Source organism: Pyrus communis, chromosome 8 (genome assembly GCF_041283825.1).
Source record: "Pyrus communis isolate YQ-2024b chromosome 8, ASM4128382v1, whole genome shotgun sequence".
NCBI lineage: Eukaryota > Viridiplantae > Streptophyta > Magnoliopsida > Rosales > Rosaceae > Pyrus > Pyrus communis.
The window spans coordinates 13,991,331-14,005,242 of NC_142572.1; the positions used below are offsets into that span (position 1 = coordinate 13,991,331).

The 13,912-nt window shown below is 38.8% G+C and overlaps 3 protein-coding genes across 5 annotated transcripts; 2 read left to right on the plus strand and 1 right to left on the minus strand.

Moving 5' to 3' along the window:
- Nucleotides 1-2,808: 2,808 nt before the first annotated feature.
- Nucleotides 2,809-7,689, plus strand: LOC137717504 (putative E3 ubiquitin-protein ligase RZFP34). Its single transcript, XM_088698539.1, has 12 exons — nucleotides 2,809-4,651; nucleotides 4,773-5,309; nucleotides 5,397-5,484; nucleotides 5,572-5,631; nucleotides 5,736-5,768; nucleotides 5,942-6,019; nucleotides 6,164-6,207; nucleotides 6,466-6,506; nucleotides 6,593-6,675; nucleotides 6,783-6,874; nucleotides 6,978-7,089; nucleotides 7,170-7,689. Exons 2-12 carry the CDS (start codon nucleotides 5,170-5,172, stop codon nucleotides 7,278-7,280), a joined length of 882 nt encoding a protein of 293 aa, XP_088554665.1. The 5' UTR covers nucleotides 2,809-4,651; nucleotides 4,773-5,169; the 3' UTR covers nucleotides 7,281-7,689.
- A 693-nt stretch (nucleotides 7,690-8,382) lies between these two features.
- LOC137717031 (pentatricopeptide repeat-containing protein At5g48910) lies at nucleotides 8,383-11,021 on the plus strand. The gene has a single exon (XM_068456350.2). It carries the CDS (start codon nucleotides 8,430-8,432, stop codon nucleotides 10,983-10,985), a length of 2,556 nt encoding a protein of 851 aa, XP_068312451.2. The 5' UTR covers nucleotides 8,383-8,429; the 3' UTR covers nucleotides 10,986-11,021.
- A 163-nt stretch (nucleotides 11,022-11,184) lies between these two features.
- Nucleotides 11,185-13,912, minus strand: LOC137718272 (FCS-Like Zinc finger 10). 3 transcript variants are annotated; one of them, XM_068457790.2, is made up of 3 exons: nucleotides 13,633-13,912; nucleotides 11,841-12,932; nucleotides 11,185-11,734 (listed from the first exon to the last, which is right to left on the minus strand). In XM_068457790.2, the coding sequence occupies exons 2-3, from the start codon at nucleotides 12,887-12,889 to the stop codon at nucleotides 11,587-11,589; spliced, it is 1,197 nt and encodes a 398-aa protein (XP_068313891.2). In that variant the 5' UTR covers nucleotides 12,890-12,932; nucleotides 13,633-13,912; the 3' UTR covers nucleotides 11,185-11,586. The 3 variants fall into 3 exon arrangements, with proteins under 3 accessions (XP_068313891.2, XP_088555100.1, XP_088555099.1); XM_088698974.1 differs by having other exon boundaries at nucleotides 13,596-13,830; XM_088698973.1 differs by lacking the exon at nucleotides 13,633-13,912 and having other exon boundaries at nucleotides 11,841-13,019.

Sequence of the window (13,912 nt, forward strand, 5' to 3'; positions counted from 1 at the left end):
CAGTCTGGTCATCGGTGCCTGCGTAGTGTCTACTATGTATTCAAGATACCGAGGCACATGTATAGCCTTCTATCTCAATGATTCTAATTGGCATAAGCACTTTACATTATAAGACGCGACATTGCGAAAGTAAGAGATCATTAATTCAAATCTTATCGTTTTTAAGATTTCTCGAAACGGGGTATTTTTTTGTTCTCCTGTGTGTTGTCATGCAAGCTAAGAGCGCATTGTTAGGAGTGGAACAAGGGAAACTCTATATATAAAGCCAATAGAAAAGGTGAACACTGTTTTTGATGTCACCAAGTTTCAACAAAAATATTTGGACAAAAATACTCCTAAGACAAAAAACTTCAAATGCATCAAATAAGGCATGAGCATTCATCATTTTAACAGTATTTTCTTAATAATTAATTTTTGGGTAAAGTTTTTTTTTATTATTATAATTAGTACCTCACGATTGGCTAGCAATAATGTAATTCAATTTCTTTGTTTTTAAACACGTTCAAAACATGTTAAGAGGTATGTAATGCCGGTTATAAAAAAGGTCTTTCGTAGCAGATAATAATGTGATTAAATAAGTTGTCAAATGATTGTTTTTTTTTTTAACAAATGATATTATCTACACTAAGAGTGAGGAGGGGGTGGGTTTAGCCTCACAATGACCTAGCAATAATGTGATTCAATCAGTTGTTTATTAAATATTATTTTCTCTATTTTTAAACACGTTCAAAACACCTTAAGAGGTGTGTAATGTCGGTTATAAAAAAGGTCTTTCGCACGCGGATAATAATGTGATTAAATTAATTGTCAAATGATTGTTTTTTTTTTTTTTTTTTAAGAACGATTTTATCTATACGAATGGGAAATAGGTGGGCTTAGCCTCACAATGGGCTAGCAATAATGTGATTCAATCAATTGTTTATTAAATATTATTTTCTCTATTATTAATGTAAATTCTATAGAGACTGATTTTATTATGTGAATTCAGTTGCTTTAATTGGTTTATGAGGGGTTTCGTCTAGCATGATCTAAAATTATTCATTTACTTCAAATATTTGACTTTACATTTATCAATTTACGTATATAAATACATTTAAAAAGTATAAGTAGAGCGTAGTACACCGTGATTCAAAAAATATCTTCTACACACATATGAGCACGTGATTCAAAAAATATCTTCTGCACACACATTTGAGTATAAGACTAGTATCATGGACATAACGTTAGGAATATACATAAGTTACGAGCACATTGTGGAAACAGGGTCATACAAAAACAAATTAATCAGATCATTATCGAAATAGTAAAAGGACAGAATGTCGAATCATACAAACTAAAAAGGTTATCAAGACAAAGAATGGATAAACATCATCGAATTAATAAATGAAAAAAATGCTCATCAGTAAAACATTAAGACATCAATTAGAAAAAGAAAAATGTCAGAAATATCGCATTAGTTTACCCCCAACATTTTAATGTCATTTTAAATTAGTCTCAACATTTTAAAATATTTTGAACAAATATCTAATCTATTAAATATCACATATGTTAAGTTTCAGTTAATTTTTCAAACATACATTATATTCAAAACCCACTAACTAAATATATCATGGTCAACATTAATATTAATTGTCTCAAAAATCTAAACTTCAAATATAGATTATAAATTATAAAACTCAATGATCAAATAGGTATCGAATTGAATTGAAAATGGACCCACATTGAAATTACATCAAGAATGTAATATCCTAACAAGGAAGAGGATTAAGAATTCAAACTGGATTTCAAAGAGCTTGTTTTTGTTCATGTAATTTCCTCATTCGCCAGAACTTAGCTCATAAAACTTTCAGTCCTTCTTTGTGAGTGGTGAAGATGGTGGTGGCTGCATCATGGTAGTCCACACCATTTTAGCAACCTTCATAACCTTCTTTTTGATGTTGGCGGCTTGAGTTGTAAGGTGGAGTTGATGGTTTTGCGTTGTGTTTGGACACAATAACCTGATGGGGGCTGGTGATCTTAAGTTGGTGAAGGCTATATGCTTTCATGACTTTTTCTTGATTGTAGAGAAAAAGTAAGTCCTAGTTCATTTAACATATTTTTAACTTGACGTAACAGATATGACATTTCTAATAGGTTGAGTACTTGTTTGAAAACTTGAAATGTTAAAAAAAGTTGAAATCAATTTGAAATGACACTAAAAAGTTGGGGGTAAACTAATAACATTAATATAATCATGACTAATTAATTAGATTAGATTAGATATCTACTTGGGAAAAAGATTCTCTTCGAATCCCTTTCATCAAATTCACAAATCCGAACCTTTGAAATTTGATCTAACAGTTAAAAATATGGATCTTAAGTTATAATAACTTTAATCGTTGAATCAAATTTTAAGGATTCAGATCGATGAATTTGATGGATTGGATCGAAAGATAATCGCTTTCCATCTATTTGATACCACCAAAATCATCCACGTCAAGTCACTTAATTCGTCTGCACACGGGGCAAGCAGTTAAGCACCTTGACCAAATTTAGTAACACGTGTTATCAACCCAAATGCAAATTACAAGCTGGATCCCCATCACGTGACTTGTACGCTTGGATCACATAAATCACCGACTTGTAAAGGATAATGATATACTGCAGTCGCCTTCACTGTAACTACTGCGATCCCTCTCCTTATGACTGTTGGATGCAAAGTTATGATATGAGGACTGTTCGAATCGCATGTGCAGGATAATACTGTGGGTGATGATACATAGGAATGAATACCTTATTATTAAATACGGAAAAAGCGTAGATATTTTCAGACAATTTATTGCTGAGAGCTGTCACCAGTGGTCCCCACGCTTTCCATTTCGGGCCAATTTCGAAGGCTTGCGAAGCGATCTTATCGCAAATGCTATAAATAGCGGTCGCGTTCGAATTCTCTCTCATCATTCCGCATCGCTTTCTCTCTCTCCGTCTCTATCCCTGCGTTTCTCTCTCTCTACGACTTTCTCTGTTAGTTTCAGTCGGAGCTCCGGATATCGAATCGGATCCCCATCGCCGTTTGTTATCAGATTCAGATCGGCAACTGCACCGCTTTGTGTCGCAGCAGATTGAAAGTTCGTTATTCTTTGAGAAGTTCGTGTAATTGCGTAATTTGTTTTGATTTGATTTGAATTGGATTTCGTTTCTTCGTTGATTGATTACAATTGTAGGTAATTTGGTTCTGAAATTGCTGAAATTTGTGTTGTTTTTGTGATTCTATTTAACCTTTAGGTCTGTTTGGTGTGTTATTGCATGAATTCTGAAACTTTTGATTTCATGGTAACGTGCAATGAATTGTGTGAATTTATGGTGCATTGCGTACTCTGTGGTTTATTTGATTTGGTGAATTGTTGATTGGATTAGACCTGCTGTAGTATTTAATTTTGTGATAATTTTAGCTGATTGAGTGATGTAATTTGGTGGTGGTTGTTGCTAATGACGATAATGATTATGTTTTTTTTTTTTTTTTTGAACAAACGATATTATCTAAATTAAGAGAAGGGGGTGGGCAATGATGTGACTTAGCATGGGCTAGCAATAACGCGGTTGCCCAGCTAGATTTGGTCTTACAGTTTCCCATGAATGTATTTGGTTGGACTATCCACCGACCATAATTTTGGATATCCTCCTTGAGGATTTTGGGCCTTAGTGTACCATGACTTTTGTTTAATGAAAATCATGTATCGTTGCATTAAAAAAAAGTCGCCTTTCGCGAGAATCGAACTAAAACCTCTTAACTTACAAGTGAGAAGGAATATCACTATACCGTAGTACTAAGTGGCACGATAATGATTATGTTTGGTTTGCTAATTTTCGAGAGAAATGTTTAGCCCTGCTTGAAATGTTCTTATGGTGAAGACATGCTGAAGATATTGGTTGAAACGTGAGCGTTACTGAAGAAGTGGAGAATGAGTGAATTTCGAGTATGGACACAGTGAGCGTTCCGTGAGTAGTGATGTAGTATTTGACGGTTTTTCTACTGCAGTATCTGCAGGGCTGTTGTATCCGTTCTAGGGGTGAAATCACCAAGTGCAGAGCGTATATGCTTGTTTATCATGCTTCTGATTGAGGGGTTTGAATGTCTTAAAAGTAAAAACTGGGTCTTCAAAGCTCTAGCCCAATGTGGCTTCTTATATTACAAGTTTGGTCTTGTCGCCACTTTGTTGTCACAGCATTGTGAGTTTGCCGTATGGCGTAAATCTGAAATTCCTGGTGTGGCATGGTTTTCTGGGTTGTCTTCATCCATCCCCCCAAACAAGTGCTAGTCGAGCATTGATTCACTCTTGGTATTATGAGTCTCAATGCTCATACACTCTATGATCATTAGTCTTTCAAAACCTATCAATTTGCAACTATGGTAGTGAGACGGGTTTGGCACCCATTATTTTGGTTAGGAGGGTATTATCCGTGAGGCTGTGGCCTTGAAGGCGGGTTATCTTCTATCAGGGAAGTCAAGAGATAAAGTTGTGATTATTTTTGTAGTTTACGATGTTGATAATGAGAGAACTTATAAGGTTCGAGCAGAGCCACTCAAAGTCTGCTGGTATAGTGCTTTAAAATTTTTCCTGTTGGGTGAGTTCAGTACTCGAAGCAGAGATGGTGCGGAATTCCAATTGAGGTAGGCCTGTCCTCTATGGACAATCAACCAAACACATTTTTCCATCTCTAGCGTTCTTTCCCTATTTTTTTACAACTTTTTAAAACGCATTTGATTGTGTGATCTATTGTTTGTACCATAGGTTGGGGCGTCAAGTCGTCATGGCCAGTCTAGTTGGATTTGGTTGTGAGACTTCTTCAAGGAATCAAGTGATGCATTGTTATTTCTTATTTTCCAAAGATGGAATCTCTGGAGTTCCCGAGCGCTGCATTGTAGCTATTGTTTATGTATCTACTTGTTTTGATGAATCCTTCTCTTGGGGAAATGCTGATTGGAGCTGTTCAACCTTGCTTGGATTTGTTGTTGCTGATTTCAAATGCCTGCAGCATTATAGAAGAAAGCAGTGGCATGCGGTGTTTGCGTGCCTTGATCGGGTGACTAAATGCCTCTGAGGTTTAACAAGTGATGCTAAACTTTGTACATGCAGGTGCTTTAGGCTTATTTCCAGCTTCTAAGTATTGCCGTATCCATTTGGAGATATGCAAGATATAATGGTTAGGCAGAACATAATGGGAGATGCCCACTGTAATCTATCAAATGGCGAGTATAAACTCAAACTTGAATCGAAGGTTACTGGGGAGGCCACTGAATTGCTAGAGAAAGGATACATGCAGTATGGGTAATTATTCTTACTCATTTTTTTGTTGAATTTCTTTTCTTATTTGGTTGCCACGAAGATAACTTTATGATGGTTTTATTTTTCCAGATGTCCACACTACCAGCGAAGGTGCAGTATTAGAGCTCCTTGCTGCAATGAGATTTTTGATTGTCGCCATTGTCATAACGAAGCTAAGGTGAGTATTTGATTTTAAACGGTTTCAGATTGTAACCCATTATAAACACTTGTGTCAATTGTGTTGACTTTTCATTTTGGTGTGCAGAATGATATTAGTGTTGATCAGAAGCATAGACATGACATGCCGCGTCATCAAGTGAAACAGGTAAATCCGTTTATGTGTTGGTGCATCTCCTTATCTTCGCTTCTTAATAGGCTAACTTATACTGTTCCGCTTCGTAATCTGACAAAATATGCATGATATTTCAGGTGATATGTTCACTTTGCGACACTGAGCAAGAGGTGAGTTTGGGTTATTGACAGATTTATTGCTTTTGGATTTGTGTCAAGTCCTTAATCAAGATAGTTACAATTGTGAAACTAAGTTGGTGTAGCAGAAAAGAAGATGCTTTAGGGTTGAGAATTTTGCTCACATTTTTCTCAAGTGTCTTTTGTATGCTCTGCTTCTTTACCAGGTTCAACAAGTTTGTGTCAACTGTGGTGTATGTATGGGGAAATACTTCTGTGAGACTTGCAGGCTATTTGATGATGATGTAAGTGCCTCACTTTCTCTAAAGCTGTTTTAGTTTTCGATTATATATGATTAGGATAGTGGTGTAAGCCTGGCATGGGAAATTATGATTCATTTAAGTGTCGAGCTCGTGCAGGCGGATAAACCATTTTTGTTTTGTTTGCAGGTATCTAAGAAACAGTACCATTGCAATGGCTGTGGGATTTGCAGGTAGAATTTCCATATACTTGTTATAATTGTCTTTTTGAATAGCCTGGCGACTGAACTGTCATTACCTATTATGCAAGTTTCACTTCCGTATTATTTTTTGGCACCAGAACGTGATGGTCTTTTTATTCAATATGCTTTTTGAGGCATCGGTCACTCATGCACGTTTTCTTGTCTGCCTTTACCATTTTCTTTGTAGTTTTACGTGCCACCGAAATTTTTAATTACTGTTTCACTCAATCGGGTGCTCTTTTGTGACAGAATTGGGGGGTGCGAGAATTTCTTTCACTGCTACAAGTGTGGTAAGCAATGCCTGCCTGTTATTTTCAAAGAGATTTAGCATCCTTCTTATCGTCGCATTACTGATGTAAACCAACCTTCTTGTCAGGTTGCTGCTACTCAACGCTGTTGAAGAACAGCCACCCCTGTGTGGAGGGAGCAATGCATCATGACTGCCCTGTTTGCTTTGAGGTAAGACTGGAGTTTTGATTTTATCCGCGTATGAGTTATGACGGATACTAAAGTATTCTGTTTTGATATTGTTGATGACTTACCGAACATACGTTGGTGTTTTGCAGTTCTTATTCGAAACAAGAAATGATGTTACCGTCATGCCATGTGGGCACACAATTCACAAGAATTGCTTAAAAGAGATGAGGGACCATTATCAGTGAGTATATGACGGATTTCGTCTTTTGATTCCTTTTGTGTACCTGATTGAGCATCATAAGTAGAACTATCCAAGTGACCCGGTCGTTCATATTTGATGATAGATATGCTTGCCCTCTTTGCTCCAAGTCAGTTTGCGATATGTCTAAGGTATGGGAGAAATATGACATGGAGATTGCAGCTCAACCGATGCCTGAACCCTATCAAAACAAATTGGTACTCTCTCTCTCTCAACGTTTTCCTAGTGTGTTAAGTATTGTGGTTAGAATTCCTTCTTATTTGATCCTATCGGACAGGTTTCGATCCTCTGCAACGACTGCGGGAAAAGGTCACAGGTGCAGTACCATGTTGTGGCCCGGAAATGTCTGAACTGTAAATCTTACAACACTCGCCAAACGAGAGGCTGAGCCGGTGGCAATGTGGTTGCAATCAAATTGGTTTTGGCATTGATTATCTTTGTGCAGCTGCGGATGTGTCACGAGACTCGCAACAAGGGCTCCGGACTCTTTGGAACCCCTGGCCGTATCGGTGGTGGAAAGAAGGGAATTGTGGTCCTCCGTGTTGTCTTATGTTGGAGTGCTCTGGCCGGGGGTGCACCGTCGTGTTTCATTTGATTGTATTTTCTTGTCATGTTTTTGTTTGTGTTTGCTTTCCTTCGTAATTTAACGCAAGAGTAGCTGTGATGGTTTCTCAAGTTACCTCTGAAAGTTCTTTTCTCGTTTCTCTGTTTTGATTTTGTGCATCGTCCTCGTCTGCCCTGTACAGCCATTTTTGTCTTTTTATAGAGCGAATCAAATCTTGGTAAGCGTTAGATAAGTTCTGGTCTTAAGCAACCAAGTGTTTTTGGTATAGTCGTAAGTCAGTTGGATTACCATTCTCCATTATTAGTTCTGGGGCGAAGTTAGCTTCTTTGCTTACTCGACGAAAAGGAGAGGAGCATGCAAATGTGTTGGGGGGGGGGAGGAAAGCCCTGAAAAAAGGAATGGGCGGGGAGGTTACACTTTTGTAATAGTACCATGACTCGTACTTGGGGTCTCAAGGTAGCACTTTTTTTTTTATTTTTTTTATTTGGTCCTAATGTACATCCGCCTTGCGTCGAGACGCATGGATTTGGAGTTAATATGTTGTACCATACATTAGTTGCCCTCTAATTTAATCATACATTCTCAATGCCTCTACAAATTAATGACTCACAGGTCACAAAATATACTTTGTCCGAAAATTTTATTACTAGTCGTCGTGTTATGATATATGCGGGTAATATAATTCATATATCTTACCCAACACAGTTATAATAAATGAATTGATGAACTAATCATAATCATCACATCTATGACCTAAACTAATCATAATTATCAAATCCATGAACAATATATTTTTTTTTCTTTAAAGGGGAACAATTGGTGGCAAGTTACGGTTATTCACTCATCCTGCGATAACCGAGAAGACTTGCAGAGACATTAGGAAAAAGAAAAAAAAAAAAAAAAAATCTTATCTGCAAACTTACAGATGCTACAAAATGAAATTTGGAGGGAAGTAACGGCCAAAAATGCAAGATGGCCGTAGCCATTCCTACTCTTCTCTCAAGCTTATCTTCCACACAAAAAACAACCAAAAATGAAGTCTTTAATCAAACCACCCGAGGATCAAACTGCGCCATCACCTTGTTGAGATCCTGCTCAAACCTCAGAGAATTCGCACCGATCCACGCCCGATTAATCACCACAAACCTCATCCGTGACCCCTCCACGGCGAGCCACGCTCTCTGGTTCTTCATCACCATCGAACATTCTCATCATGCTCATCAAATTTTCAGCCAAACCCACGAGACAGAGACCGTTATTTGTAACACCCTTATGGAAAACAAGCTCCGAAATGGAGCTTTTAGAGATGTACTTGTAACTTACTGTTATATGGTCAGTGAAAGAGTGCCTTTGGATGCATCCACTTTCCACTTCTTGATTCATGCTTGTTCGAGGCTTTTGGCCTTTCGACACGGGACAGAGATCCATGGACGGATTTTGAAAAATGGGTTGGGGGACAATAGGTCCCTGGTTAACAATTTGATGGGATTGTATTCGAAATGTGGGAAGGTGGATGAAGTGCGGCAGCTGTTTGAGGTATTGCCTGAGAGAGATGTGGTTAGTTGGAATACGATGATATCGTGCAATGTGCACATGGGAATGTGTTGTGAGGCTTTGAGTTTGTTTCAGGAAATGCAGGCTGATGGGGTCAAACCCGATGGGATTACGATGCTTAGCTTAGTTTCTGCGTGCGCAAAGCTGAGGGATTTGGAAACGGGGGAGGAGTTGCACCGGTATATTGAGGAGAATGGATTGGACATTGGGGGGAATTTGATGAATTGTATGGTGGATATGTATGTCAAGTGTGGGAGAATGGATAAGGCACTTGAGCTTGTTGGTAGAGGAAGCTCTGAGATTGATATTGTTTTGGGGACTATTATGGTTGGTGGGTATGTGAAATTTAATGAAATATGTGCTGCTAGGCGCCTGTTCGATCAGATGGCAGAAAAGAACTTGATTTCATGGATGACGATGATTTCGGGTTATGTTCAAGGAGGTTACCATAAGGAAAGTCTGGAGTTGTTTAGGCAAATGAGGGAAACAGATTTGATCCCAGATGATGTTCTTATGGTCCCAGTACTTTCGGCATGTGTTCACGTGGGAGATTCCGGGATAGGCAGATCCATTCACGGTCTGGTTGTCAAATATGGAATGAATGTTGAAGGATTTCTTGGGAATGCTCTGATAGATTTGTATGCCAAATGTGAAAGGCTGTCCGAGGCTTGCTTAGTTTTTGAGCAGTTGCCTTGCAAGAGTGTCGTTTTGTGGAATTCGTTGTTGGATGCGTTTTGCAGAAGTGGAGATGTTAGGAAGGCTAGACTCTTCTTCAATGAGATCCCTGAGAAGGATGTGGTCTCGTGGAACACCATGATCAACTGCTATTCTATGTCTCATCGATTCGGGGAAGTGTTTGGGTTGTTCCGTAAGATGCAGAGTTCAAATGTACAACCCGACAATGTCACGTTAGTCAGTGTACTATCTTCATGTGCCAGTGTTGCAGCCCTGAATCATGGCATTTGGGTTCATGTCTACATAAAAAAGAAACACATTGAAGTAGATAACATGTTGGGAACTGCTTTGATCGACATGTATGGAAAGTGCGGAAGCATCGAAAAAGCCTACGAGATATTCTCAGAGATGACTGAAAGAAATGTGTTTGTGTGGACTGCTATGATAGCAGCACATGCCATGGAAGGGCAAACCACGAAAGCTATTGATCTCTACACAAAAATGGAAGCCCTATCAATAAAGCCGGATCACGTCACTTTCGTAGCTCTTCTATCTGCTTGTAGCCATGGAGGCTTAGTCAATGAAGGATACAGATACTTCAACAAGATGAGTAATGTCTACAACATTGTTCCTAAGATCCAGCACTATGGTTGTATGGTTGATCTCCTAGGTCGCGTCGGGTGCTTAGACGAGGCAGTAAAATTCATCGAAAACATGCCCATTAAACCAGATATCTCTATTTGGAGTTCCTTGTTGAGAGCATGTGGAAGCCATCGGAACGTAACACTTGCAGAAAAAGCATTTCAGCAGCTCATAGAAATAGACCCTCAAAGTGCTTCTGCTTATGCTCTTCTTTCCAACATTTATGAAAAAGCTGGAAGATTGGATGACGTGAGCTGGGCAAGAAAGAAGCTACATGAACTAGGAGTGAGAAAGCAGCCAGGATGCAGTCTGATAGAACAAGATGGAAATGTACACGCATTTACAGCTTGGGATTTTTCAGACCCTCAATCTGCTGAGATTTATGCAATGCTGGATGAGATGAAGTGCTTACTACAAAAGCAGAAGCCGGAAGAAACTTCAGCTTACCACAGTGAAAGACTGGCAGTTGCTTTTGGTCTTATAAGCAATCCTCCGAGAACTCCGATTCGAGTAGTGAATAATCTGCAGATATGTAGAGATTGCCATTCAGCTATGAAACTGATATCACAGGCGTATAACAGAGAGATTGTAATCAGAGATAACTACAGATTCCATCGGTTCGTTGACGGAAACTGCACTTGTAAAGATTGTTGGTGAATTCATATCATAATTTCAATCTGTATGCTCAACAAACTTTCATTTCCATCCACTCTAAAGATCAATCAAAATTTGCTAAAAATCAACAGTGCTCCGAGGTATTGAATACTCCGCTACTTAGAGCCGTTAGATCCAATTCAACGGCTGTTATTCAATACTCCGGAGCATTTGTCCAAAACTCGATGATGAAGAGAAAGACTTGTATGTAATAGTACTACTTTTTATATATTCAGTCAAAAACTGGTTCAAGATTACACAGCAACTCTGGCCGCAAGAGAGAGTAAAGGCTGAAGTAGTAAAAATGGGGAGCCAAAAAAGGCGGCTATCGCCCTTTTACTTGAATTACAAGGAAATATAGTACTTTGATGGCATACATCAAATGTCTCATCTTATGGAAAGCAAAACTAGTTAATTTTGAATCCTATCATCCACCAAGACCGTGAAAGCTGAAAACACGATTAGCAAACGAGTGAATTTACAAAACGATCATCCATGGCTGCCGGGCGATGCCCACAAACAGCTCTTTCTAAACGGATGATCAGCTGCGTCTGCGAGAGGCTCATCAATCACAGGCATTGTGGCTGAGGATGAGAGGCATCTCTTATTTATCGGCAAGCAAGCCAGTTTCAAAAAGTTCCTCATTCGACTCGAGAGGTTTCCCAGAAGACTGGTCATTGCATTTTTCCAACTCCTCATCAATCAAAATTTCCTCCGACCGGCAACTCAAACTGCAAAATGCTTTCTCACCCCTGCAAGAAGTCATATGATTATAATCATACTAAAACCAAAACTATTTAGCAAAGCTTTTGCATATCATAAGAAGGCTAGCAGATGTGTCTGTTTCGGGAAATGTACCTGTATATGTATATATCTTTGCCCTCTTCCAATTTCTTGTTACAATAGTAACAGAAGCTCAGGAAATTGTCTGAAGGGTAGTGACCAAAATTCTCCAAGCTCGAACCCGGGTGGGCAAATCCAATTTCCTCTTCCACATTCTTACCAAAATTGTTCACATCCTCAGAGTGACATTCCAAAATGCAGTCACCAAAGATGTGAGTTTTTTTGGGATTGGCACCATGGGAGATTACACAAGTATAATCCTCAGAAAGCTCAATCTCACTTGCTGAAAGAGACCCGACAAACCCATTGCTAGACTCGATGGATCCAGTTTTCATTTGGGTGGCTAAATTGGGGCTTCCTCCAATAACTTGATGGGTGGTTAAATTTTCCGGGCAAAAATCTCCAGAAGTGGAGTTGGGGTTAAGGTTGCTCAATCCTGATAGGGTCGAAAATGCTCTACCAGAATCTAATGAACAGGACCGGATTTTCCCGAATGACTCAGGTTCTGATGGGGCTTCTCCGATTTCGAAAAGAACATCAGAACTACCCTTCTGTAAAGGAGATTTGATTTTGGAATGAGGGGAAATTGCATAGTTCTTAGGCAGAGATTTCGGTGAATAATCAAAACACTTGGCATTGGACTGAGGCTCTGGGATTTTATTAATCCTCATTCCGGGTCCAAAAAGAATGTTCTTACTCTCAGATGACTGAGGAACTTTCCCGAAAATTTTCACATCATCAATAGAATCTATGATGCTTAATCCTACTTTACTGCTACCCCAGCTCCTCTGCTGCCCCCCATCATGGTTGGACCTTGGGGACCTAAAGGGGTAACCTAGATTGGAAAAGACCCTAAAATCTAGAGGAGAAGTTGGGCTCCTAACTGCATCATAATCTGATAAACCCTTATGACTCAACCCCACAAACAGACCAGGAACACTGAAAAAAGAGTTGCTTTTAGGGTTGTGCCCTAAAACATCAGACCCAGCAGCAGCATCAGAAATTGGCAGATGACCCATTTGGTGCTGATCCTTCTGAACGGACCTGCTTCTCTTCCTCAGCATTCTCTCAAATTTCCCCCTTTTGGGAAACCAAAAGCCCCCTTTTCTGTACCCAAAAAAAAAAAATCAACAAGTTTTACAAATCAATAAATACATTATTTCTACCATATTCAGAAGCTAACTAATCAAAGATTATTCAACAGCTAATAATCCATTAATCATCTGCTTAATCCATGAGCTGCATTGCAGAAATAAAGGAGAAAATACACAAAAATCAATAAACCTCACACATACACAAAGAACTTGATGCCTTTCAGTTGAAAGATATATTTCGGTGGTGGTTTTGGCTCACCCAAATGAATAATATAAAGATTTTTATTTTCCTTTTCTTTATTGGGTAGATTATTAGAGAGCATTTAAGGGCGTCTGGAATGACAGAGAAATATCTAATCAAATCCAAGGCAGAGGAAAAAATGACTTTCTTGGTAAAAACTCAATGTAGGGAGAAAAGGGGGTTGAATCCCTGAAAAATCATTTAATGCATTACCAACAAATAATTAAAATCAACTTAATTAATTGCAACAGAGAAAACCCAGATAGAAAAAACCCTTTTAATCCGATCAAACATGCATTAGAAGGCGATTAATCCCCCAAGAAAAACAAAAAGCTTGAATCTTTTAGCTCAATCCGCAAAACCCAGAAAAAAATTAATAGAATAAACGGATTAAACTCGAAGAACCCAGCATTGGATTCAAGGAAAAAGAGTAACTGAGATGAACGATGAGTTAAAAGGAGGAAAAACCCGCCTGGGTTCTTTCTCTCTCTAGCTCTGGAAATTTCAGCGAGATGATGGCTCCGATGGAAGAAGGAGGCCCAAATGTAGTAAATATATGAAGTTTTTGACAATCGATGTTTCTATCTGTGTGTGAAACTTGTTTTCCACTCCTCTCTCTCTCTCTCTCTCTCTCTCTCTCTCTCTCTCTCCCCTCTCTATTTCGTGCCTCAAAATCAGCGAAGCAGTGAGCTTCTGAAATACTCCTCACTCTCTCTCTCTCTCTCTAGAATAAAATTATGTCTGTCTGCAAC